The following is a 25,431-nucleotide window of genomic DNA, read 5'->3' on the forward strand; positions in this document are numbered from 1 at the left end:
ACGTATTAGTGCGAGCAGAGAAGCGGCTTGCAGTAAAAATGTAACTGATATAAAAATACAACACATCTATGCTAATTGGCCTAGTGCTGTGAAAGACTGGGGGAAGACTAAGATCAGCAGTTTCCAAAGGATGGAAGAAAGGAGGGACATTCATTCTTAATTCTTCCTCGCCATTCTTAGGTGTCAAGCTGGGAGCAGATGCAAGCAACAGGCGTGCAAACATCTGGAGACAACAAAGTCTGCGCGTTTCTACACAGAGACCACTGTCAAGTGGAGACCCTGTTATTTCAAGGGATTCTAACCCCCCCTACTGATTCATGCCGTTCTGGTGAAGGATTTGTGTATTAAATATTTCTGACAGTAATTGAAGACTTTTTAAAAGGTGTTTGCTCTGATTGTATGCATGTAGTTACCATTTTAATTTATCTTTACTCCCTCAGGGTGAAGCGGTTCGTATCCCTTCGTGAAGATGATCAGTAACCTCATTAGCTGATGAGAATCCAGCTGATGGCCCAACCGGGGCTCCTTGTGCATGGCATAGCATGCCCCTAGGCTTCACCCTCTTCCCACAAGCATGTGTGGTACTTTCTGGGCTTAACCTGGCTGCTCTATCGTGTTTAGCCTTTGCTTACATTAATGTAAGCAAATATTTCACTCTCTCTCCTTGATGTACAACGAAGACAAATGACATGAAGGGGAACAAGGAGACTCACGAATTCTTGGCAGATAAATTTTTTATCTCCAAAAGTCATAAATATAAAACGGAGTGACAAAGATCTTCACATTTTGCTCATCTCTTTGGTCACTTTCCTGCATTTGGATCAATTACTCTTCACTTATGATTTTGGTGTGAACCTCGCGGCTCTTCACCCGCAGCTTGTTGACCTGGGACTCGGCGATGTCCGCCCGCTCCTCGGCTTCCTCCAGCTCGTGCTGGATCTTGCGGAACTTGGCCAGGTTGACATTGGATTGTTCCTCCTGTAAATGGAAACACATTTATAAGGGGAAAAAATGCTCACCATTTCTAGACTTAGATCAGTGCATCTTGAGTGCCCTTTTGCTTAAAACCAATTTGCTCTAGTAAATTTTCAAAGAAATCTAGAGAACTGTGTAAATTTTTTGGCCCATTAACTCCCGTTTTGCTTCATGAACTCATTGATAAACACACACAATGCTGTCTGAACTTTTAGAAGAGCTAACACTACCATGACTCTGGCAGGCTTCTGGGCATTGTTGTCATTGCTGTTGAGGTTCCTGAGGATAGAGGATACTCACACAAGCAATCTCTATGACATCAAACTGAATGTAAATTATTGCCATTTGGCTCATAAATCATCCCCCACTTAATAAAGTTTTGAAATTAAACATGTTTATTATTCTGTAAAATAGCCCTAGTGATCTCTAATTGTGCTTGTAGATACAGCAATGAATTTGGAAAGGCCAGTCTTAATTTAGTCTCCAGTAATCATTCTTTTTTAAAACATCTCATTAAGAACCCTCGCAAAATGTGACATTCAGATTTAGAACATTGATGAAGCTTAGAGTCACTTTAAATGGGGTAGCTCAGAAAAGCCCTTACATCTCCCTCTCATGGTAGAAGAAAGCAAGAGCTGGAGTGGAGGGGGAAAGCTGAATGGTTTGCCAGGGTGTGGGTGCGAGGCGCACATATGTGCATGTCTCTGTTCTTTCTTCTCCCTTTGCTGTTTTCCTCCCCCTTTTTGCGTCCCAGAGCTAAGAGGCCAGGGGATAAACCAAAGCCACTGATGGGCAGAGGACCTTATCTGCAATGTGTAGGTACATATATCCATAGAGAGGCAAGTGATACTTGACTCCGTAAGATGAGTCCGGAAAGGGTCAATGTGATAATGTAGATCTGCAGCCACCTATTGATTAGAATATCACTGGGCCTTCTGGCCTCCATAATGTGACACTTCCGTGGCCAGTGGTTCTCTTCACTGTGTACACAGCAATGTCTTGCAGTGTGACTAAAGTAGAATTCCTGGTTCCCTTGCAGCCTGGTCATCTGATCCCCTTAGGTTTCCTTTTCAGTAATGCTTACGTCACCCACTTGGCTATTCACACCACAATTTGGTGGATTACTCCTGCTTTGCTTCCATTTACTTCCAAGGGTAGCCTACTAGAGGACTTAATGCCTTCGATCTCCAGGATGAATCCTGAGTCTCATGAATTCCCTTTGTTTTATTCTTGCCCTGATGCAAGCCACAGACCCACCTGAAATTTTCCCAACATACCTTCTTGCACTTACTTGGGTTATCCAACAATCTTTTCTCTACACTGTAGCAAGGACACTTTTAAAAAGGAAAAGCAGGCCACGTCTGGCCTGGATAGGAACATTGCCTTTGTTTCTGTGGTCTGGCTGTATTTATATTAAGATGTGGGCTTCTTTCCAGAAACCAGAAGACTTTGTGAGCTGCCTTTTGCCTGGTTCTCTAGCCTCAGGTACACTGCTCTCTTCCTCTGTCTTTCTGTTTCTTGAATAGGATCCTAGAATTGACTCTCCCACTCTCTAGAATGCTATAGACACTGTGTCTTAGTTGGCTGGGTTTGATGCTTACAACAGGACTCAGGGCCTCAGAGATGGCAAGCCTACATCATCTCCCATCCTCATTCTCCCTTAGGCATTGTCCTCTGTGACATGAAGTGGCCAGTTGCATCACATTCTCAGTAGGTCATTTTCCTTTGACCCTTCTTTGTTATCCTCATCTTTTTATTTTATTCCTTTAACTGCTTTGGCCTCCTGGTGTCTGGGAGCTGGGGGCCACCAGTCATGTCAGGGGTCCTGAACTCACCGCTTCCTCAGCTTGTCTCTTGTATGCTTTGACCTTTGATTGCAGTTTGTCCACGAGGTCTTGGAGCCTGAGGACATTCTTGCGGTCCTCTTCAGTCTGGAAGATGTGAAAGTGTGAGCTTCCAGAAAGCATAAATATCCCCTCACCTTTCTGTGCCTGCTGTTTTTAATGTCTTAAAGAAGCCCCTTTCTTTACCTGGTACGTGAGCTCCTTCACACGTCTCTCATGTTTTCGCAGACCCTTGATAGCTTCCACGTTGCGCTTCTGTTCATTTTCAACTTCTCCCTCAAGTTCCCGTACCTGCCAAAAAAAAAAAAAAAAGGTGGATTTAAATTAAATTTTAGATTTGTTTATTTTACTCTATGTGTGTGAGTGTTTGCTTGCATGTGCACCACAGACGTCAGAGGTGGGTATCAGATCCTCTGGCATTGCAGTTACAGGCAGTTGTGAGCAACCATGTGGGTGCCGGGAACTGGACCTGGGCCCCATGCATGAGCAGCAAATATCCTTATCCACTGAGTCATCTCTCAAGCACCTAAAGTCAGACTTTTAAAAATATTTGCTACCATCTAATCAGTCAATGAGTTTTTCCTTCTTCGAGTGCCCTGCTGTTTCATATGTAGATCCTGATGTCTTAGTCGAAGTGCCGAAACATAAGAAGTCAGGCAAGAGGGGCTGCCTGCCTTTCATCTCAGGACACCCCACAATGTCTATCACACCCCACAATGTCTAGGTATTGGAAGTCATGTGTGACAGTAGAAACAGAAGAACACAAGTTGACCAGGATACCCACCCTGGCCTCCAGTTTCTGGATCTGCTTCTTGCCGCCCTTCAGCGCCAGCTGCTCGGCCTCATCCAGGCGATGCTGCAAGTCTTTCACTGTCTGCTCCAGGTTCTTCTTCATCCGCTCCAGGTGGGCGCTGGTGTCCTGCTCCTTCTTCAGCTCCTCCGCCATCATGGCGGCCTGGTGAGTGATAAAACAGCAGGTTAGGGGCTGCCTAGCCCCTACAGGATTCAGGTTCCTTACCTCCATCTTGCCCTCTGCTCACGTCAGTGATGGCTTTCTTGGCCTTCTCTTCTGCATTGCGGGCTTCCTGGACGATGTCCTCCATCTCTCCCTGGATTTGGGAAATGTCTGTTTCCAGCTTCTTCTTGGTGTTGATGAGGCTGGTGTTCTGGTTAAAAAAAAACAAACAAACACAGAAGTATTAAATATAGAGAAGGACAAAGTTTGAATGCCAAATGTCCAAATGAGCTAGCAAACTAGTTATTATCTAGCATCTCTCAGGGGTTCCATAAATTATATGAGTTACAGCATATTTTTAAAGGACAATCAATTCTGGATGTCATAGATCAGATACACGAAAATGTTGTTCCTTTTCTCCAGTTAAACATGCTAAACTTAGTTCTTCATAAAACATTACAGATACATTTCCAAACGATGCTAAGATATGAGCAAGAATTTATATTTATTTACCCACCTGGGTGTGGAGGAGCTGCACGCGCTCACTGGCATCCAGCAGCTCCTGCTCTGCGATCTTCCTGCTCCTCTCTGTCTGCTCCAGCGTGGCCCGCAGCTCCTCAATCTCAGCCTGCAGCAGGTTGGCTCTGCGCTCCACCATAGCCAGCTGCTCCTTCAGGTCCTCCTGGCCCCGGAGGGCGTCATCCAGGTGCAGCTGGGTGTCCTGTGCAATGAACAATCATTGAGACACTGTGTCCTCAGGCCGAGTCACCCCACTCACCTGGCACCACCTCTGGGTGCCCCCCACCTTGAGGATGCCTTGTGTGTTCCTGTAGTTCCTCAGGGCCTCTGCAGCCATGCGGTTGGAGTGGTTCAGCTGGATCTCCATCTCATTGAGGTCTCCCTCCATCTTCTTCTTGATCCTGATGGCATCATTCCTGCTCCTGATCTCGGCATCCAGCGTGCTCTGCATGGACTCCACGACTCTAATGTGGTTTCTCTTCAGTTGGTCGATCTCCTCGTCCTTCTCTGCAATCTTCCTGTCGATCTCAGACTTGACTTGGTTCAGCTCCAGCTGGATGCGCAGGATCTTTCCCTCCTCATGCTCCAGAGACGCCTTGAGGATGGCAAGAGGTGACGTTAGCAGGAGAATGGAAGTGTGCCATATCCTAGGAAGGTTAAACTGACCTCTGACCTTCCTCATAAGTTCCTATCTTTTTGCTACCCTCATCCATCCTTATATGCATCTTTACTGCATTGCTACAGAAATCTGATGTGCAGATTTGTTGGTGATATGTGCTTCTGTCTCCTCAGCCAGGTGAGTCCCCTTAAGGAAAGCCCTCCTCTTTTTCATCTTTATTTGTTTTCTGTTTCTGCCACAGTTCTTAATATGTACTTATGGTACTTGTATTCATGTTCGTTCTTTCTCTTCACCCTCAGTGGAGAGAATAAAGAATAATTTTTCAGCTCTTGCTTCACCAATCTTTGTACTCCACAGAGCCTAATTCCTTCTGTAATTGTGAAACAAAAATAGAATATCTACCTCTGCTTCCTCTAAAGCAGCCTGGAGCTCAGATTTTTCCTGATCAATTTGCTTCTTTATTTTTTCCAGTTCATGGATACGTTTCCCTCCTTCTGCAATCTGTTCAGTGAGGTCAGAGATCTCCTCTGTTAGGGAGGAAAACAACAACAGAAATGTGTATAGAGACAGGAAATGTTCTTTCAAATCTCTTGTTAAAGAAATGTTAGATGCACTCACGTTGCAAATTCTTATTTTCCCGTTTCAAGGTTTCTAGCTGGTCTAAGGATTCCTCATAAGCATTCTTTATCTTGAACAGCTCTGTGCTGAGAGACCGGGACTCCTTCTGGGAGGCTTCAAGTTCAGCATGGGTTTCCTCATACTTCTGCTTCCATTCTGCCAAGATCTGAGTAGTGAAGGATGATAAAAATATTGCAGATAAAGTTTGACTGGGTAGAAGTTGTGTGTTCTAGAAACTCTGAGTTTGATTTGAGTGATCTTGTATTGAAAAATAACTGTGAAGGAAAAGAACTAACAAAGCCGGAAGTACGCCCACCCCCTCACACAATCCCTGCCAATGGATGAGGGCAGCTGAGCTCAAGGCAGTGTTCCAGCTGTTTGGAAGGCTGGTCACTTTAAAGAAGGATCTGCGAGCGCACCTTGTCGAAGTTTCTCTGCTTCTTGTCCAGGGCGGCGCAGGCCGCGTTGGTCCTCTCCACGTCAATCATGAGGTCCTCCACCTCGTTCTGCAGCCGCTGCTTCGTCTTCTCCAGGGACGCGCACTTGGCGTTCACGGCCTCCACGTGCTCCTCGGCATCCTGCAGACGCTGAGCCAGCTTCTTCCTGAGAAGAAAAAGGAAAATGGATGGTATGGGAATGGCTATCAGTAGAAATGAATGTGTCAAAATGGCTACAGGTGAACTATTCCACACCAGACTTCCCCAGTCAGTGTTTATGAAGCTTGTTTGGTGCAGTGCTGCTAAATGCAACCAAATTTCAGCATCACTCGGTGGAGCCTGAGCCAGCTTGAACCTCTTCCTTCCTTTGTAGACCTTACTGCCATTTGTGTCTGTGTCTCCACTCGGTTTTAATGCTCAGAGGGTAGAGTATTGTTACGCTGCTAATCTTTGTGTTTGTAGAGGCTGGCACACATACAAAGTACTCGAATGTTGACTATGTCAAATTCAGTTGCCTTTGTTTGCATAATCGTTTCTCTTTTTGTTAACTTGCCAATTCAAAAAAATTTCCAAAATCAATAAAAATGAGAGGTTATGTCAAAATCACTTTTAAGCATCTACCAAAACATAAATGCCATCGGTATATAGGTTGTGCAAGATTGAATGCCTAATGGCACCCTTGACTGACTATTGAGTAAGGTGCTTTCCTACCTAGATTCTTTCTCACAGAAATTCAGCCTGGAACTTTCTGATTGCAATGAATGTTTATTCCCTTACAACACTGTGCTTTCTCCCTTACCACAACCTCTCTGTACTCCACATTTGGTCTTGACCACATTTTTGTATTTCCTCCTACAGTCATATTTTTGTATATAAAAATAAAGAACTACTATTCAATACAGATTATTTTTCTCTTTGTGCTATAACCTTAGGCCAATTATTCCATTAGTGGTTGAGAGAGAGATGGGTAGAGAGAAATAGGGAGAGAGAGAGAAAGAAAGAGAGAGGAAGCACATGAGAGTATATTATTAACTGAATTTGTTATTATAATAATCCCATGTGCACCTGGGTACACAGAATGAGGTCAAAAGTTACCCCTTTGAAAAATTACTATTTGCCTTCCTCTTGCCTTGCATCTTTTCTCTGTCGGCCATGGACTTCTACCCATTTCTTTCCAGGGACTACCTAAGGTATTTTTATTTCCCATTTGGATTGATGCTCATATTTTCCCCAGCATCTTAGGCTTTGAGAAAGCAAGGACCCTTTTGGCCCACAGAGAATTCCTGGCCCAAGCACTTTGTTATAGATATGCTGCCATTCTACCCACGTCAGGCACGTACTTGGCCTCCTCCAGCTCCTCCGTGCGCTGGATGGCATCTGTCTCGTATTTCGTCCTCCACTGGGCCACCTCGCTGTTGGCCTTGGACATGGCCCTCTGCAGCTCAGCCTTGGCTTCCTGCTCCTCCTCGTACTGTTCCCGCAGCAGGTCACAGTCATGGCGGGAGGACTGCAGGGCGTGGGCCAGGGCACTCTTGGCCTGAAAAGTAAGAGGTTCGTGATTTAATTGTATGCATTTAAACTGGTAATTATTCTCTAAGCTCTTAGAGGCCACCAGCAAAGAGAGAAGGAAAATCTACACACAAGGTAAAAGTATACACTGGAAGACAAACAACTGCAAGAATGACGATAACCATGGCAACAGTGATAAGCTGGCTCACCTTTATCTCCTCTTCAAGCTGCCTCTTCAGCTCCTCAATCTGTTGAGTAAATGCCTGTTTGCCCCTAGAGAGCTGGGAAACTAATGAGTCCTTTTCATCTAGCTGACGTGAATATTCACCTGCAAAGACCAAGGTCCAGAAAACTCAGCCTTACTTTAGACATTAAAACTCTACAACAAAAACTGGAACAGAGAAAGGATGGCGAGTCTAAAATGAGTGTTATACCAAACATCCATCATCCACTTCACTACTGATGAACAAATCTATGTAATATGACAATATGGCGAACTTTGAGCCAAATTCTGCTTATGATCAACCAAGGTTTGGGAAGATATTTAGGATGATCTGGCAGTAGTTGAAAGATGTGGTAGGGTATGTAGAAAATAATGTACAGTGATCAGACAGAGCACATAGGTGCTTTCTGGCTAACAAGGTACTGTTTTAGTCATCTGAAACATTTTTTTCTTAATGTGTGGGAAATTGGAATCTTCAAACAATCGACACCGTAAGTAGAACTGATGCTCAGAAGAAACTCTGGGAAACATGCTCATTTTGGGAAAGCAAGCAATTTTCTTCCTGTCCCCAGAATAAGTTGGTTCTGAATAGTAAACACTCCCAAAACCAAATTGTGCTCAAATTTGTCTTCCATTCTTTAAGGAACATATTCAGAAAATACAAGGCAGGAAAGCTTTTCGGCACCCCTTGTGAAAATTAATTACAAGTCTTACCTGTTTTGAACTTTATTAAGAAGCACATGTTTAACTTTTCAAGATCACACCAGTGGTGGGAATAAAAACATGCTGTAGAGGGGAAATGTCAGGGAGCAGCCTACCCTGAGAAGAGCTTTTTTTAAATTTTTTTTTATTTTTTTTCACTCTGAATGTCCTGCCCAGTGTAATAACAATGATACAGTCTCTTGAGCGCCACAGGGCAGCAGCATAACGTTAGAATGAAGTTGGTCAGTCAGTAAGAGGCCTTCGTGCAGAGACTTCCCAGTCTGGCTGGTCGAAAGCATCCCTGCACTTGCACCCCTGACTCTCTCCTTACCGCACTGTGTGCATCCTAGCAGTGTGTGCAAATGAACTCCACCCTTCCCAAGATGTGCCATCTTCAAACGGGGATAACGTTCGACAGGCTCATGGGAAAAATAAGTAAAGGTTAGCTTGGGACGGTTATTTGAAAAAGTGAAGAGTTACTGTGGGGGTACACTTTGTATAATCCTCTTTGATAATCCTGTTCATTTTGCTTTGAGATCAAGCCTTAATATGTAGCTTAGGCTGGCCTGAAGCTCACAGCATATGCCAGCTTGACCTTAAACTTAGCATCCTTCTACATCAAACTTCCTGGGAATACAACTATGGATATGTGCCTAATTGCCCAACTCATATTTGATAACTTTTGATAACATATTTGATAAAGTTATCAACTCATTTAATAACTTTTTTTTATTATAGCCAAATATGCTGTATGATGTCCAAAGCAGAAAGCGACTGTATCAAACCACCTACCTACCTACTGAGGTACCTATCTTCTTCTGTTAAAAAAAAAGAAAAAAAAGGAATCTTATGCCATTGCTCAATAATGAGATACCTCCAAGGAAGTTAATATAGGACCTCAAGTAAATCACCAAACTTTTCAGCAAATTGAAAATCCATGGTTAAGCTTGTAGCTGCGGAGAATCAGCCTACCTGACTCTGTCTGCAGACGCCCTCTCTGTGCAGTCAGCTCATTGATGAGCCGCTGCTGTTCCTCTTCCTTTGTCTTCAGCTCGCTCACCTGGTCCTCCAGGGTGCGGCACATCTTCTCAAGGTTTCCCTGCATTCAAAGAGTTGTAGAAGCCATTCAAGCAAGTCCTTGCAACAAAGACCATTACAGTGACCCAGGCATGGCTGCTGATTTGAGAATAAACTGTCATGTACAGACAAAGATAATGAGTTTCAGACGTCATGGGAGGAAAAACATGTCTGAGCATACTGCTACCATGATGTTTTATGGCTCCGGTGTGGGGTCTTCTCTAGATATTCTTAGCTGTGGTATAAGTTAATGATACCCAACTGAGCCAATGGCATGTTTGTGAGAGGTAAATTTTGTTTGAGCATCAAAGAAAAATGAAAAGCTCCATGATTGACACAAAGCATTTTAAAACCTCAGAATGTATAGGTGAATGGTATTTTTGTTTGTTTGTTTTCTGAAAGAGTTCACACTTCCACGTCTTTCGTTATTTGGGAATGGCTATTCTCACTTAGAGTGAGCACACCTAATGGCTTATTCCCCATTTCCCTAGTCCCAAGTTGTGTCGCCCCTCCTCCTGATAGCTCCTGATGATATGTTAAGGTTCACACTTGTCTACAGAAATATCTCTGGCACTTTATCATGTTTGTACCTTGGATTTGGAAATAACCTCCATGTTGCTAGCGAGGTCATCAATCTCCATCTTCATCTCGCTCTTCTCCTTCTCCAGCTTCTGCTTGACCCGCTGCAGGTTGTCAATCTGTTCCCCGAGCTCAGCCACGCTGTCTGCATGCTTCTTCCTCAGGGTGGCTGCTGTGGCCTCATGCTGCAGGGTGGCCTCCTCCAGGTCCCTGCGCATTTTCTGGAACTCAGCCTCTCTCTTCTTGTTCATCTCGATCTGGGCTGAAGTGGCCCCTCCGGCTTCTTCCAGCCTCTCGCTGATCTCCTCCAGTTCCCGGGAGAGGTCAGAGCGCTGCTTCTCTGCTTTGGCCCTGGAGGCCCTCTCTGCCTCAATCTCCTCCTCCAGTTCCTCAATGCGGGCCTGGGGTTGGTGGAAAGGACAGGCTCAGCTTCCTGGGTCAGCCATTTTATCTCCTGATGAGTTAGACTGATGGAAGCCATTTTCTTACCTGCAACTCCTTGATCTTCTTCTGCAGCTGCATGCCCAGGGCCTGCTCGTCTTCAATCTTGCTCTGCAGGTTGCTCATTTCAAACTCTTTCCTGTAGGGAAAACCCTTGTGTCAGACACAGAGCCATTGACAGTCATCCTCCCTGAGGCCTGTATCTTCACTGCTTACTTTTTAAGCTTTTCATCAAGCTGCTGCTTGTCATTTTCTACATCCATTGTGGATTCTTGGGCCAATTTGAGGTCCCCCTCCAGTTTCCTCTTTGCCCTTTCAAGATCCATCCGGATTTTCTTTTCTTGTTCCAGAGAGCCTTCAAGCTAAAAGTTAACATCTCATGAATGTAGTCCTTACAATAGCACAACATTTACCCCAGGTTAAACTCAGTGACAGTAATTCATAGTGAATCAGCATGCTCCCTGGGTATTTGGGGAATTAGGAAGAAATGCCTCATCAGGCCTGTCTTTCTACTGTTTGTTTAGACTGAAACATCAGTGTTTAATTAAAATATAGAGTGTGCTAAAATGTGCCAGGACTACTGGTGAGGTAACACGGCTCCTACACCTCCCACTGTGGGCAGTGTTTCCTACACCTGATGGACAGTGCAGGGATGTTTCCACACCATGACCTCGGCTAATGCACACTGCTAATAGGTTGTCTGTTAGCTACCAGAGCATGCGTACAACCCACTGGTCTTCTTATCTGGTGTCCCCTTGTCCCACTGAGCATGCGGCTGTGCTTCCTGCTTAGAACATGTGCCTTCTCCCTTGTGTTCTTGACATCACTGGTGTTTCCAGTTCAGCTGAAGACTGTTTTGCTCACACGCATCTTGGTGAGCAAACCCTCACTGCCTTTCATTCTTTTCACTCAGATCTTGTGTTATTCACAGCCACTTGTCTTTATTGACTATCTTGATCTTCATGTCGGCAGTTATGTTCTAAAGTTCATGTGTGGGGGAAATGCTTTCTTGATGCTCATTGTGTCATGAGGAGATAAGCTCATGCTTGTTTAATTATAAAATATTTTAAATATGTTTTCATGGTTTCAGACTCACATCATCCACTTGCTGTTCAAGCTTGATTTTGGCTTTGGTCAGCGTGTTGACCTTGTCCTCTTCTGCCTGCAGGTCATCTAGGGTCTGCTGGTGGGCCTCCTGGAGGGCTTTCTTCTCCTTGGTCAGCTTGGCAATGGTTTCGTCCAAGCCTGCCATCTCTTCTGTGAGGTTTTTCACCTTAGGAAGCAAACATACTTTGCATTACCTGTTATGTTTGAACAGTTTGGGCTTTGTGTTTTACTTCATAATTAAAATGAGTCATGAGCTTCCATGGTTATATCTCACACCTTGTTCTCTGTGGCGTGCTTCTCCTTCTCAACCTTGGCCAGTGTCAGCTCAAGGTCATCAATGTCTTTCTTTAGCTCTGAGCACTCATCCTCCAGCTTCCTCTTCTTGGCCGTCAGCTCAGCATTGATCTCCTCCTCATCCTCAGCTCTCTCTGTCACCTCTTTGATTTTGGCCTCCAGCTGGATTTTGGTTTTGATCAGCTGGTCGCATCGTTCCTCTGCATCAGCCAAGCTGTCTGCTTCCTGTGGAGAGATAATAGACATTTTCAGATTTCAGTTTCCTGGATCTTTTAGATTTTATTAATGTTTTGAAGGCAAACAAGCAAATTATGGTTGAAAGTATTGGTTTCTTTTAATCAGCTTCCTGCAACTGAGAAAAATTGTCAGATCACTGACTATGAACTTGAATATTTAAGAAGAAATATACAGTTTGGTTCCTGGTAAAACTATGATATTATTTTGCTATAACGTTGAAATATACATGTTACACTGTGTCAGTGTATAATTTCAAATCAGCTTTCTTCGTTTAGTGTTTACTTCCATTAAACTTTAGTGTACAAAAAAACAATTAAAATAAAGACCTGAGTACCAGGATTTTTCTAAGAGGATAGCAAACATCAAAAAATGTCTTAAAAGAATGAGCGTCCTCCAATGACAGCGTAGCGTGGAGTTAGAAGAATAGTGGAAGAACCAAGGAGAATGGGTCATGGGGACAGGTAATTCTTGGATAAGAATTAACCTTGTTTCTCATGAAGAAATAGGATTTGGAATATAAACTCTGTGACAACATGGCTGATTCCTTAGGTTCTGGAACTCAGGAAATTGTTACTAAGTAAATAGATGAAATGCTGCTAATACACACACACACACACACACACACACACACACACGGATAATATAGTTGGATCAAGCTTCCCACCTTCTTTAGTATTCTCTTGCTAACTGGTGGTATGATGAACTTCTCCTCATTTTGGAAAACCTCGATCTACACGAACTACGGTAAAGATACAAGCCAACCTCGATGTTTGCAATTCATTTTGTTATGTGTTCAGAATATATCAGACCCAGTGGGACTGATTGCTTCCCCTGCTGAACTCAGAAAATTAAAAGCTAACAATTCATGCTTCTGTGCTGGACTATGACAGTATTTTGGGAAAAGCAAAGATAGATTAGATGGTAGCCCCTGGTCCCATATAATTTTCCGAGTTTCCGGATATTTATTGGGTCATCAGAGTGATATTACTAACCCAGTCCCTTGTACTATGAATAAAAGTTGACACTATCTACAGAAAGCCTTGCCATGATCCAGTTCTTTCAGGTAGTCTAAAGTTTCTAAAACAAAATTGAGTAGAAAGTTTTTAGAAGAGAGTAGGATAAAAATTTCGAATATTGATTTGAGGTGGATATGTTTCCATGACATGGTCTCCTCCCTGTTCACCAATAATGTTGTTCTTTTGGCATTTGTCAATAGCTAGAATTGTGGGAAAGAAAATAGTCCCCTATTTCCCATCCTCAGTCTACCAGGAAAAGCAACTAAAAAAAGAGAGAGAAAAAATGTTTCGTTTTTCCTTCCAGGCAAGTATGAATCCTACTGTACTGACTTTCAGTAATGTTGTGGAATGTTATAGAACATACAAAGGAATTGTTCATTTAAAAGATTGGTAAGCAGCCAGTCACTTGATTTTGTGGAGTCGTGGCATTTTTTGGTCATCACTGAGCTGAGATTTTAGCTTCAGAGTGGGCTTTGAGACTCACAGATTGAACCTGGAGCTGCAGGTCATTTTTCTCCTGCATCAGAGCTACCATCTTCTCTTCCAGCTCCTTCCTTTTGGCCTCAGCCTTTGCAAGGTTTTCTTTGGCTTTTTCAAATTCTTCCTTCATGTTGGCCATCTCCTTCTCTGTCTCTGCACTCTTCAGCAGGGGTTTGATCTTGAAATACAGCTTCATCCAAGGCCAGTGCTTGACGTTCATGAAGGCACGGACATTGTACTGGATGCAGAAGATGGACTCCCTGTGATAGGAACAGAAATGTTCAAAATCAGATTCTAAAGAAAATCAGGACTGAAGGGACTAGAACCATGAACTTAATATGTTATCTTTATTCATACCTCCTCTCCACCATCTTCTGGTACTCCACTCTCGCCAAGTACCCTCTGCACATGGCCTGGGTCCGAGTAATCAGCTGGGCCAACTTGTCATCTCTCATCTCCTCTAGGAGCCCCAGAAGACCAGCTTTGAAAAAGACCTGTGTGGAGGTAATGTTGCAGATGAGAAACCTCACACAAAGTTCAAAGGGGCAAGAAGACATGAGGCTGGATGTCAAGAGGATTACCTTGGTATGCCCAAACTTATACTGAGTGTGGTCAATGTCGATGGAGCCAAGGAGCTTCTCAGAAGCCTTCTTGCTATCGATGAATTGTCCCTCAGGGATGGCACTTGCATTTAACACCTTGTATCTGTTTAAACCAACCAAATAAATGACACATCTGTTGTCACCAAATGAAATCTCCCTACTGTAGAAACAGCATTGAAGAAACCATATCATCCCTCTATCTATTTTTTGTGTAGTCAAAGGACTTTACAGTGTGTCCCCCAAGTCACTTGAATGTGTTGCTTTTCTAACTGATTTTTTTAAAAAGCAATAGCAAAAGCCTTTAAAACAATCCTCAGTGACAAATATACAACCTCTGCTTGAAGTCTGCGTAGAGGATCCTGCTGGGGAACCCCTTCCGGCAGATTCGGATGCCTTCCAGCACCCCATTACACCTGAGCTGGTGCAGGACCAGTTCGTGCTCCATGGCCCCTGAAAGAACACACATGTTCTAGACTCTGGCGCAAACACACCGGGGCCTGCCCAGATAGATACCGGGAGTGTCTTACCGGGAGTCTTGGTTTCATTGGGGATGATGCACCGTACAAAGTGGGGGTGAGTGCTCCTCAGGTTGGTCATCAGCTTATTCAGATTCTCCTGTGGAGCCATGGAATAACTTGCTTAACGTATGCTTTCATATACACTCATATTTACATCATGATCGTGAGCCACCGCTTTGGTTCAAATCTACTGAATAGTGTCCAGTTTTGAATTTTCCAGAGTCATGTCTGGAATGTCTAAGTTCTTGATATGCCTCCTAGTATATGCTTGCGTGTTTCCCTGTTAGCCGTTGAGGTGGCTGCTCAATGCTGATGAATGTCCTGCCATAGGTAATATATTCATCACGGCATTGCAAACATACGAAGGTACTCCTTCCATACATGGAGATACTTAGTCTGGTTTAGTTTCTAACCCAGCATTGCCTTCAGACATTCCATTTATTACTTTAATTTCACAAGCTCTTTTCTTATTCTAGACTCACAGCTGTGTCATCCTCCATAGAAAGTGACCATTTTTTTAATGCCTCCTTCTCCTTCTTGGAATTGACAAAAACTAACAGCCATGTTATCGAGTATCCAAAGTTTACCATCTTTCAGAGAAAGTCTTTGACAATAACAAAAACATCCAGTTTTCAAGATGTGCTTAGGAGCTGAGATGACCAAGAAAAGAACAAGGTCTTTCTTGAAGACCTCTTTTTTAAAATCATATCTCATTTTTTATATTTCCTTCTTTTGACTCCCTCTCCCATGCCTGCCACTATTCACCAGTCCTCTGCTTTCAAATCTACTTATCTGAGGACTCTATTAGTTTATATATTACGTATATATACTAGTATATATATGGGAACCTAAATCACTTGGAAGCTCTCAGAAGTTCAAGAAAATCTCATTATATATGCTATCCCTTCCTACTGGAGATTTTTTTTTTTAATGCCAAATGACCTCATTGCCAAAATTTCAAATTGTGTTTTCCATCTGATGCTTCTGTAATTAGCTCCTGACCCTTATTTTATTTATTGTGGTAGTTCTTCAAAGCCATTCTGACTCTCAAAATTTCAGGTCTACCACGCTGAGTTGACCCACCCAACCCTACCTGGGTCATGTCCAGTTCAGGAGCCTTTGAGACAATATCCACCCCACCCCACTCCTCACACCCTTTATACATAACAGCATATAATCTAACATCCTAAATCTGTTTAGACCGAAAATGAAGTCTGTACCCTGAAAAGAGCTGACACGGTCTGGAAAGACGAACCCTTCTTCTTAGCCCCTTTCTTTCCACCGCCGCCTCCAGACTCTGAGGGAACAGAGAAAGAACAGTCAGAAGATAGGGGTCTCTGCTTAACATTTCCACATTAAATAAATATCACTCATTGAAAATCACCTGCTTCAGCTGCTGCTGCTGCTCCGGAGAAGAGGAAAGCCAGAGTTTTCATTGACGACTTCTGGTACAGGCCCACCACGGTCTCGTTCAGGGGGTCCTTGTTCTTGTCCAGCCAGCCTGCGATGTTGTAATCCACGGTACCCGCATAGTGCACCAGGGAGAAGTGGGCCTCAACCTTGCCTTTGGCGGGTTTGGGCTTCTGGAAGTTGTTGGACTTTCCAAGATGCTGCTCATACAGCTTGTTCTTGAAGGAAGTGTCTGTCGCCTTGGGGAACATGCACTCCTCTTCCAGGATGGAGAAGATGCCCATCGGCTAGAGGAATAAATACAGAAACAAATGCCACATGAAATCCGTCTGCTTATAGAAAGTGACAGATGACACGGATGGCTGCATTCAGTGTTCCGTTCCACAGAGCTAATGAAAACTCATTTGTTTGAGCAGAAGCGACTGATTTAACGAGACTCTTAGCTATAACAAAGTAAGATGAATGAGGGCTGTGCTTTTCTAGAGTTATAGCTTTAACCCAAAATTCTTCGAGCAGAGTGTCTCCAAGTATTGCTTCCAAATTAGCTACACTAGAGTCACGTGATAACAATGCAGACTCCAAGGCTTACCTAACATTTGCAGTCAGTACTCATGGGAGTGAGAGCAGGGAACACTGCCCTGCTTGGTGTTAACTGTTTGGGGTGAATTTAGCACAGATGGCGTTTGAAAGCCTCTGTCTACAGCCTTAGAAATTCATATTTCAGTGGCCAATAGCAGCGGATCTAAGGATGCCATAGAAGTAAGTAAAAGCATTCTAATAAGTGCTGAATTTTTCTAAGGAGAGATAGCTTTCGATGCAGGGCTTTGGTTGTGAACTCTGGGTAGGCATACTGTCCTGGACCGTACAGAACATATTCTGTCTCAAAAGAGTGGGCAGAAAAAATGCAGGAGCTGGAAGATGGAGGGTGGGTGCCTTGAAACAGCATCCCCTGGATGTGAAAAAGCTGGCCTTTTTTTTACTCATGAACTCAGTAGCTGTGGTTACCTGCCCAAAGGCCATACATAATGGAGCCTGTTAGCCTCCCTTTGTGGATGGAAGGGCTCGTAGGTCCCAACTTTCCCCGAGGACCTACAAGCATTAGGGCAGCTGGGGAAAGAGCGGGTACTTTCTTCTGTGGGGGAGCCACTGGTAAGTTGCCCATGGTATGGCAAGCCAACCCCTCCCCCATGTTCATACACACTCCTAAAAACTCAGTGGTGGTGGTGGGGAAGCAGGAAGGAGACTTTTTGTGGAGAAGAAGTCCTGAATGGGTGGGGGTGGAGGAAAAGGTGCTATTGTGGGGTGAGAATAATCAAAATATATTACACATAATACATACTGCATATGTGTGTGCAGACTTGTCAAGGAAGGAGCATGTTTTAAAAGAAAATATCTTGTCTTCTTTTACCAACTTGCTTCCCGCATCTTGTTTATAGGTGGCACTCTCCTGCCATCGCACATAACATGATTTTATTGTGTTTTCATTTACACACCATCCAACTGCGGTCTGAACAGCACACACTAACCTTCTCAATGAGCTCGATGCAGGCGGCCAGGTCCATCCCGAAGTCAATGAACTCCCACTCGATGCCCTCCTTCTTGTACTCCTCCTGCTCCAGCACGAACATGTGGTGGTTGAAGAACTGCTGCAGCTTCTCGTTGGTGAAGTTGATGCACAGCTGCTCCAGGCTGTTGAACTAAATAAGTGGAGAAGGAAATTAGCATCCAGTTTCTAACGAAAGCGTCTCTGGGCTTTTCTCAGCTGGGCAGGCTAACTGCTCTCTCAGCACGGTGGTGTTTTTTGTCCCAGTTGTAGCAAACTTCCTTTCAACCCATTCATCAACTTGCTCTTAGAAAAAAAGTTCAGAAATATGACTTCAGAATGAGGCCAATTAGAAATTCTACTGGTAAGCAGAGAGCGCATCACCTTTACTGACTGGGTTGTACAGCATTCTTTTTTAAGCAGACATACTTGGATTTATTTATTTGCCATTTCCATCCACTAGGCCTGGTCACTGCAAAACTTACCTTGGTGTCAAAGCTTACTTCATCTCCCTAATTAAGTAGATAGGAATCTCAAAGTCTGGGTTAATTGGCCCTCTTCTTTCCTGGTGCCATTTTGATGCTATTACTGATTTGCCATCTTCTCTATCTGATACTGTACTAAGGGGACTAGACTAAGTGCAGCAGCCTATAACTGACAAAAGACCATCAAGGGGTGTTACATAGATTGGTAGGTCCTCATTGAAATTGTGAAAAGGCCAGGCATACACCTCCCCCACTGCCACACAGTTAGGAAATGACAGAGCTGGAGTTTAACTCCAAAGTTCATACCCTTTTCCAGATTTCAGTCCTTTTGCATGAATCGGTTTATAATGCGGCTATTTTCCGTAGACATTCCTTGGTAACTACCAGAACAAGATTTTCAACCTTTTCAGCCACAAAGTTTCTGTTAACTCACATCAAAGATCTCAAAGCCAGCGATGTCCAAGACCCCGATGAAATACTGCCTGGGCTGCTTGGTGTCCAGCTGCTGGTTGATGCGAGTGACCATCCATAGGAACATTTTCTCATAGACGGCCTTGGCCAGGGCGCCCACAGAGTTGTACACCTACAAAGACAGGGTAGTTCTTGTTGGTATCATTAATGATGTCAAGGAGGTCTCAGATAGGTGTGTGTTTCACAGAGGGCATTCATTTACCTGCTGTACCGTCTGGCCTTTGGTGACATACTCATTGCCGACCTTGACCCTAGGGTAGCAGAGGGCTTTGAGCAGGTCAGCAGAGTTCAGATTCTGGAGATAGGCAGCCTTGTCAGCAACTGCAAAAACAATTCAGGTTCCCAACATTACCTCCTCCAGGCCCCGTAATACACAGAGGCAGAATGTTGAGATTGCTTTATATATTCTGTTTGAGGATAAATTTGCATGTGCCCACTAGAAGCTCTGGTATGAAGGAGACATGAGTTTGGACTGTAATTTCTCTGTAAATCCATATAAAGAGTTTTGTTTGACTTGAGCTGTTTAGGTTTGGTACCTTCAGTGCCATCTGGCTCAGCTTGCTCCTCACGCTGCTTCTGCTTGAACTTCATGTTCCCATAATGCATCACGGCCCCCGTGAGCTTGTAGATGGAGACTCTTTCATCAGAAGTGAAGCCCAGAATATCAATGGCACTCTAGAGGGGTCACAAGAGGGTAAGTGTAAGGACAGAAGACAGTACTTCACAGAATTTATAGTTTCCTGTAACTAGGCCATTGCTGTCACGCTCACACCTAATATTATGACTTACATCCGTGGCCATCAACTCCTCTTGGTCATCAATGCTGGGCACTGTGATCTCCCCTTGACTGACAAAGGCGTAATCATATGGGTTGGTGGTGATCAGGAGCATTTCTAAGCACATGGAATTAAGGGTATGTGTTTAGCATTAGAATTGGTTAATAAAAAAGATTAATTTCCACCTATGAATGTAAAATTCTTACCAATGAGATCTGGCTTCTTGTTAGACATGATCTGATAAAAAATGTGGTAGCTTCTTTCCGCTTTTAGCTGGAAAGTGACTCTAGACTTCTCCAAAAGATCTGGAATGGATAACCAACATCAGATAGGAGGGGGGTTCTCTTACAGTGATTTTTTTAGAACTTGGGGTGATCAGCTAAGTCTTATGACACCTTGAGATCATAGCTTGGTATTCACAAGGTGCCATGTGCTGTGATGTCTCTACATACTGAGTTTCCTCGGACCACTTCTAGAATGAATGTAAAATGCATGTGGATGAAGGAATACTTACTTCTCAGAGAGAAGAACCTTGAAATTTGGAATATTATCTAGTCTTGAAACTGCTGCCTCCTGGAGCCTCCTGGCATGCGATAAAGGGGCTACTAAATAGTTGCCAGGGCTCAGAGAAGAAAAAATCACATGCTTTTAACCCACGGGCAGCTCAAACACCCCCATGTTACTTTTTTTTTTTTAACATTTTGGAAGTGTTCTAAACCAGAATACTTCAAACGAGTCCAAGAATGCCTGGCAGTTCCTACAGAGCCATTAGCTCATGCCTTGGTGGGTAGAGCATACTGTGGGCTTTGCCTAGGGTTGGCACCCACGCCAAGCCTGTTTGGCAGCAGAAGTGTTTTCTAGGCTCCATGCTGAGCAGGAGCTGCAGCGTGTTCCTCCAAACCCTCATTTGTTATTCTTGGATTCTAGTTAGAAGGTCCAGTTACTCACATGTCTCAATATCAGCAGAAGCCAGTTTCCCTGTGGTACCAAAGTGGATCCTGATGAATTTGCCCTTGGAAGGGAAAAAGAAGATGTTAGCTTCAATGCTCGAAGCACACAGAGAGGAGAAAATGCAGTGCCTCCAATATGGTTTCAACCAAAGGCAGAGAAAACCAAGAGACTCACAAAGCGAGAGGAGTTGTCATTTCTCACAGTCTTGGCATTCCCAAAGGCCTCCAGCAGGGGGTTGGCACTGATGATTTGATCTTCCAGGGTCCCCTGCAGAGAAAGATCAGTCCTTGCACATCAGGCTCAGGGCTTTCTCACCTGGGAGCCCCCAAAGCAGCTGGGCTCTGTGACAAGCGTGCTCACCTGCATTTTACCGGAAGGTGCTTCCTCCTTCTTCTTCTCCCCAGTGACCGCAATTGTTGCAAAGTACTGGATGACACGCTTCGTGTTCACGGTCTTCCCTGCCCCGGATTCTCCGCTGTCCAGCAAAGAACAATATGTGGAAGATTAAGTTTTGTAACCAGTGAAACTATTTCTGCCAACAATATTTACTCTCTCATGCATCTGTCTTTACATATCTTTATCACTGTCAATTAGGTTGGGTCTTTTTAGTCTACAGATAACTCATAGTTCTCCTTTTAGGTTGCACTGACAAGTCAAGAAATTAATTTATGATTCGTTTAACACGTGGTTTGGGTGCTGAAGATGTTCCAGGCTCTCTTCGAGGTGCTGAGACCTGTCTTGAAGCGTTCACCAAGCAGCCACTCGGCAGCTAGGTAGCGAACAGGAGTAAGAAGCCCTGAGTGGCGTGTGTTCCTCGGCCGCCTTAAAGACGAGGCTCCATTTAGATCTCTCGCAGCTCAGAAGGTCTCTAAGCAGGCCTCAAATAACATGGCTAATACTATTCCCTCAAGCCTTTACCTTCATTAGGCTATGTACCACCCTCTGCACTGGGCTGAGCTTTGGCCAAACTCCAAGAGGAGATTTTCACATTCCCTACTTCCGGGAATGCCACATGGCACTCTCGAGGCTCTACTGACCAGCAAGATAGATTGCAGTTTTGTTGTTTTACATCTGGACTCTATTTGCTTTCTACACTGAGGTTGAAAGAGTTTCTAGCTCCTCACTGATTTTGTCATTTCTTTTAGTAATACCTAATTTTCTCTTTGGGCTTATCATTTTCCCAGTGAGAGTAAAACACCAGTAAGTTTCAAAATAGAAATACATACGTGATCAAAATAGACTGATTCTCCCGATCTGGAAGAAAAGCAGTATGTAATCAGCACATGTATTAGTCACATAATTTTTTCTTGAGTCTATAAGTGTCATATTTTCCATGGAATTTTTTCCACTGTATTATTGTAAAGTTATAGATGGGGTTGATTCTCTAGTCTTTCAAGTTAAGAAAGAAAACCATAAAACGCTGTCATAACCATGTCACCACAGGAAGAGTACCCTATTGATTTCACATAAAGGACAGTATACTCCAAAGTCAGACACCACCCCTCCCCCCAACACCATCTGTAGATTTTAGTTAGTGGCACACCTCCCATTGATTAATAGCTACAATCAGAAATGAATACTGTGCTCTGGCTTTATAGATCAGAATGGTGACATTCAAGCCAAGGTTAAGATTTCATTTCTACATGGGTGAATTAACCTCATAGAGAAAACGTTTCCTTGTCCTGTTTCCCCAGACTACAGCCCTATGAATGGCCTTCTTCAAACTGTTAAAGAACAATCAGGTAGACATATCCTTTGCGGGGTGAAAACTTCTGGTTATAAGTCTCAGGAACCCCACATATCTCCTCCAAGGAGAATCCACCAAGAATGCACTCCGGTGACTTTAAAAATGGTAGTACTTCTAAAATATCCAGCACAAACAACCAGAAACTGAGGTGATGAGGGGCCCATGACATGGCTTGCGCTTGTCATCCTTCAGCTATCTTTTTCTCATTACTTAAGCTTTCGAAGTAAAGCACACTTTTCCTTACAAGGAAAAGGACACCGAGCGACACAATGAAATCGCAAGCTCTGCAGAATTAGTGAGTCAGAAGCCAAGCTTAGTCCCTGGCTTGATGGTGTCCACCTTTCCCCGCTTTTTTTTTTTTTTAATTTTTTTATTTATTGTGCATTAGTGTGAAGGTGTCAGATCCCTTGGAATTGGCTTTACAGACAGTTGTGAGCTGCCATGTGGTTGCTGGGAATTAAACCCGGGTCCTTTGGAAGAGCAGGCAGTGTTCTTAACCACTGAGCCATCTCTCCAGCTCCTTCCCCGCTTTTGACACCTTTACTGAACAATTAGCACGTCACAAGCAATCACAAACAACTGATTCCTTCTAAAGGTCTTTTGACTCTAACGTGGTCGGATTGCAGGTGATGTTACAATTCATCTGAAAGCCATTTGAGCCACTCACCCGTCAGCATGAACTGGTAGGCGTTGTCAGAGATGGAGAAGATGTGGGGCGGGGCCTCCTGGCGCTTTTTGCCTCGGTAGGCGGCCACCACCTCTGCATTGTACACCGGCAGCCACTTGTAGGGGTTGACGGTGACGCAGAAGAGGCCCGAGTAGGTCTGCATCAAAAGAGGGGACGTAATTATTGGATGGGACACTCGTTATCTTCTGGTTTTTAAGAAAGAAAGAAAAGAACCATATTAACTACTCTCTTGAGCAAAATGCCATTAGAGAGAACTCACGTAGATCATCCAGGCTGCGTAACGCTCTTTGAGGTTGTACAGCACAGCGGGCTCGTGCAGGTGGGTCATCATGGCCATGTCCTCGATCTTGTCGTACTTGGGCGGGTTCATGGGGTACACCTGATCATCTTTTACTGTTACAGTCTGTCCATGAACAAGGGATATTAGGTTAGGAAGCACGGTTCAGCCAAACCGGCCCAGTGGTCTAGTGTCACCAGCTCAGGGTGTTTTACTCACAGCTCCGCCTTCCGTCTTGGCTGTCACCTTCCCCCCTTCCCTGCTCTGCACTGTTGCTTTCACAAAAGACTCCTTAGCATCCACCACAAACACGGATGACTTGGCATCAAAAGGCTTGTTCTGGGCCTCGATTCGCTCCTTTTCAGACTTCCGGAGGTAAGGAGCAGCCTCCCCGAAAACGGCCATCTCGGCGTCGGAACTCATGGCTGCAGGCTATTGGGGGCAGCCCAGGGAGAGAGCCTGCCTGGCAGAGGAAGAGGCAGTAGGAAAAAAAATTTAAGTTTAAAAAATATGTATATTTATTTTTATTACAGTTTATTGACTTTATATCCCAACTGTGCCCCCCTCTCTGGTCCCCTCCCAAAATTTTAAGACTGAGCTATTAGAATCCCATGCATTTTTTTTTTTTTTCATTTCCTGACAGTTGAGTGAATGCATTGCACCAAGTCTAACCATCTCCCTGGCTGTGGTGTGGTTGAAATGTCAGATTCCTTGTTCGTTGCCAGAGCTGACAAGTACTTAATCATGCGCTTGGACAGTGGCTGTTTGCGGCTCACCCACTGGGAGAGATGTCTGCTGCTTCCTTTGAGCCTAGTTTGTTATGTATATTAACCTTTGGGAGCTGCCTGCCATTGGCTCATAGGAAACACAAAGCAGAAGAAGGATGCTACGATGTTCTCTTGTTCTCTGGCTCTTTACTTTTTTTTTTTTTTCTTTCTTTCCTGTTGGATTTCCAGCACCTGCAGCAGGGAGTCCTCTTTCTGGCATCCTTCACACCTCTGAGAACACATGCTGGGTGCAGAGAAGGGCTCAGAGCTGGCTGGCTTGGTAAAAAGAGCAATCAGGATATATGCCTAAAGTTTTAAAAACTCTCACTTGCATGTAGAGAGGTTTTGGGTTTGCTTTTTTTCCCCTTGTAGACTCAGTTACAAAGATTGCACACAGAATAGAAAGCAGAAATGTGAAGAACTTGGTTTGGCATTATTTTGTTAAAATGACATTTTATTACAGATCATTTATTTATCTCTCTCAGAATTTTGACAAACTTCAATGCGTTTTCTTGCTCTTTTACTCATGTTATTTTAAATATTTCCATCAACTTTTTCCTTTAAGATCTACTTCTTACCATTCAGGAACTCTGCGGATAGACATCATATATAATCCGTATTGGAATTTTAAAAGATACCTTTTCTGGGAAAGCTCCATTGGGTAAACTTTGTCCCATTTTTTTTTCATTCCAATTGCAATAACTGGTATCAAAATTAAAGTACTTTATCTTCCTGAAACCACTTTCCCACCATTTAAATTTTTTTGATGTGCTCTACCTGCCCGCTTAGACATCACCTCAGAGATTTTATTAATTAGTGCGAAGAGCTGTACAATAGAATGCTTATGTTTTCTTTTTAAATGAGCATATTTTGTCACATTGCATGTTGTAATCACTTAGAAGACAAACTACAAAGCTAGACGTAGAAAATCCTCATGAACAAAACTCCCAAGGCTCTGAGAAAGCATTTCCCATGCTGCAAAGGATCATTGTTAATGAGACCTAGTTTCCTAAGCCCCCTTGGAGTTTTTCAGGAGAAGCATGATCAGCCATAACATTGAAATGCTTTTCACTTTTCAACCCCCACAGACACTTTCCAAACGCTAAAGGAGATGTCTTACACTCAGAATGAAAAAGAAAGAAAAGAAAAAGAGCTTACCTTTATTGAGGCAACCTTGACTGTGGGTCCGATCTGTAATTTAAAAAAAGCAGATACCTTCGGGTCAAATGCTAGTGACTCCCAATAAGAGCATAGTTGTTATCTTGGGAAACCAGGAAATGACTGGGAAGAGCAGCATCTAACTACAATTGCTGCAGAGTAAGTTGGTGCTTCGCTGGAAGGACTGCCAGGGCCAGCGGGAGCCAGGACGTGTGGCATGCACCGCAGCGGCCAGGCATCCCTTCCGTCCACAGGGAGCCCTGTCCTCACACACTCTTACCTTGAAGCTTTATGAGGAAAGACAAGTCATTCTCATTCCAAGGGTACTTTTATAGGATCAAATATGGAAAACACGTAACCTCCTCCTCTTTCTTAAAACATATTTGGCAAAACGTGGTTTTGGCAA

At 43.8% G+C, this 25,431-nt stretch overlaps 1 protein-coding gene across 1 annotated transcript; it reads right to left on the reverse strand.

The window, feature by feature from the left end:
• Positions 1–726: 726 nt before the first annotated feature.
• Positions 727–25,141, reverse strand: LOC110559419 (myosin-1). The gene is made up of 39 exons (XM_060363476.1): positions 25,026–25,141; positions 23,320–23,563; positions 23,083–23,226; positions 22,803–22,959; positions 21,615–21,642; positions 20,749–20,863; positions 20,563–20,655; positions 20,386–20,449; positions 19,644–19,742; positions 19,451–19,554; positions 19,198–19,336; positions 18,864–18,982; positions 18,624–18,773; positions 17,689–17,859; positions 16,137–16,449; positions 15,973–16,049; positions 14,762–14,849; positions 14,567–14,684; positions 14,214–14,337; positions 13,990–14,126; positions 13,637–13,892; positions 11,882–12,124; positions 11,595–11,771; positions 10,715–10,860; positions 10,547–10,637; positions 10,069–10,458; positions 9,374–9,500; positions 7,686–7,804; positions 7,308–7,504; positions 5,950–6,133; positions 5,531–5,696; positions 5,315–5,439; positions 4,580–4,888; positions 4,292–4,495; positions 3,860–3,985; positions 3,604–3,774; positions 3,006–3,110; positions 2,811–2,906; positions 727–978 (listed from the first exon to the last, which is right to left on the reverse strand). The coding sequence occupies exons 2-39, from the start codon at positions 23,521–23,523 to the stop codon at positions 826–828; spliced, it is 5,829 nt and encodes a 1,942-aa protein (XP_060219459.1). The 5' UTR covers positions 23,524–23,563; positions 25,026–25,141; the 3' UTR covers positions 727–825.
• Positions 25,142–25,431: the final 290 nt, after the last annotated feature.

The sequence above is a fragment of the Meriones unguiculatus genome, chromosome 11, assembly GCF_030254825.1.
Source record: "Meriones unguiculatus strain TT.TT164.6M chromosome 11, Bangor_MerUng_6.1, whole genome shotgun sequence".
NCBI lineage: Eukaryota > Metazoa > Chordata > Mammalia > Rodentia > Muridae > Meriones > Meriones unguiculatus.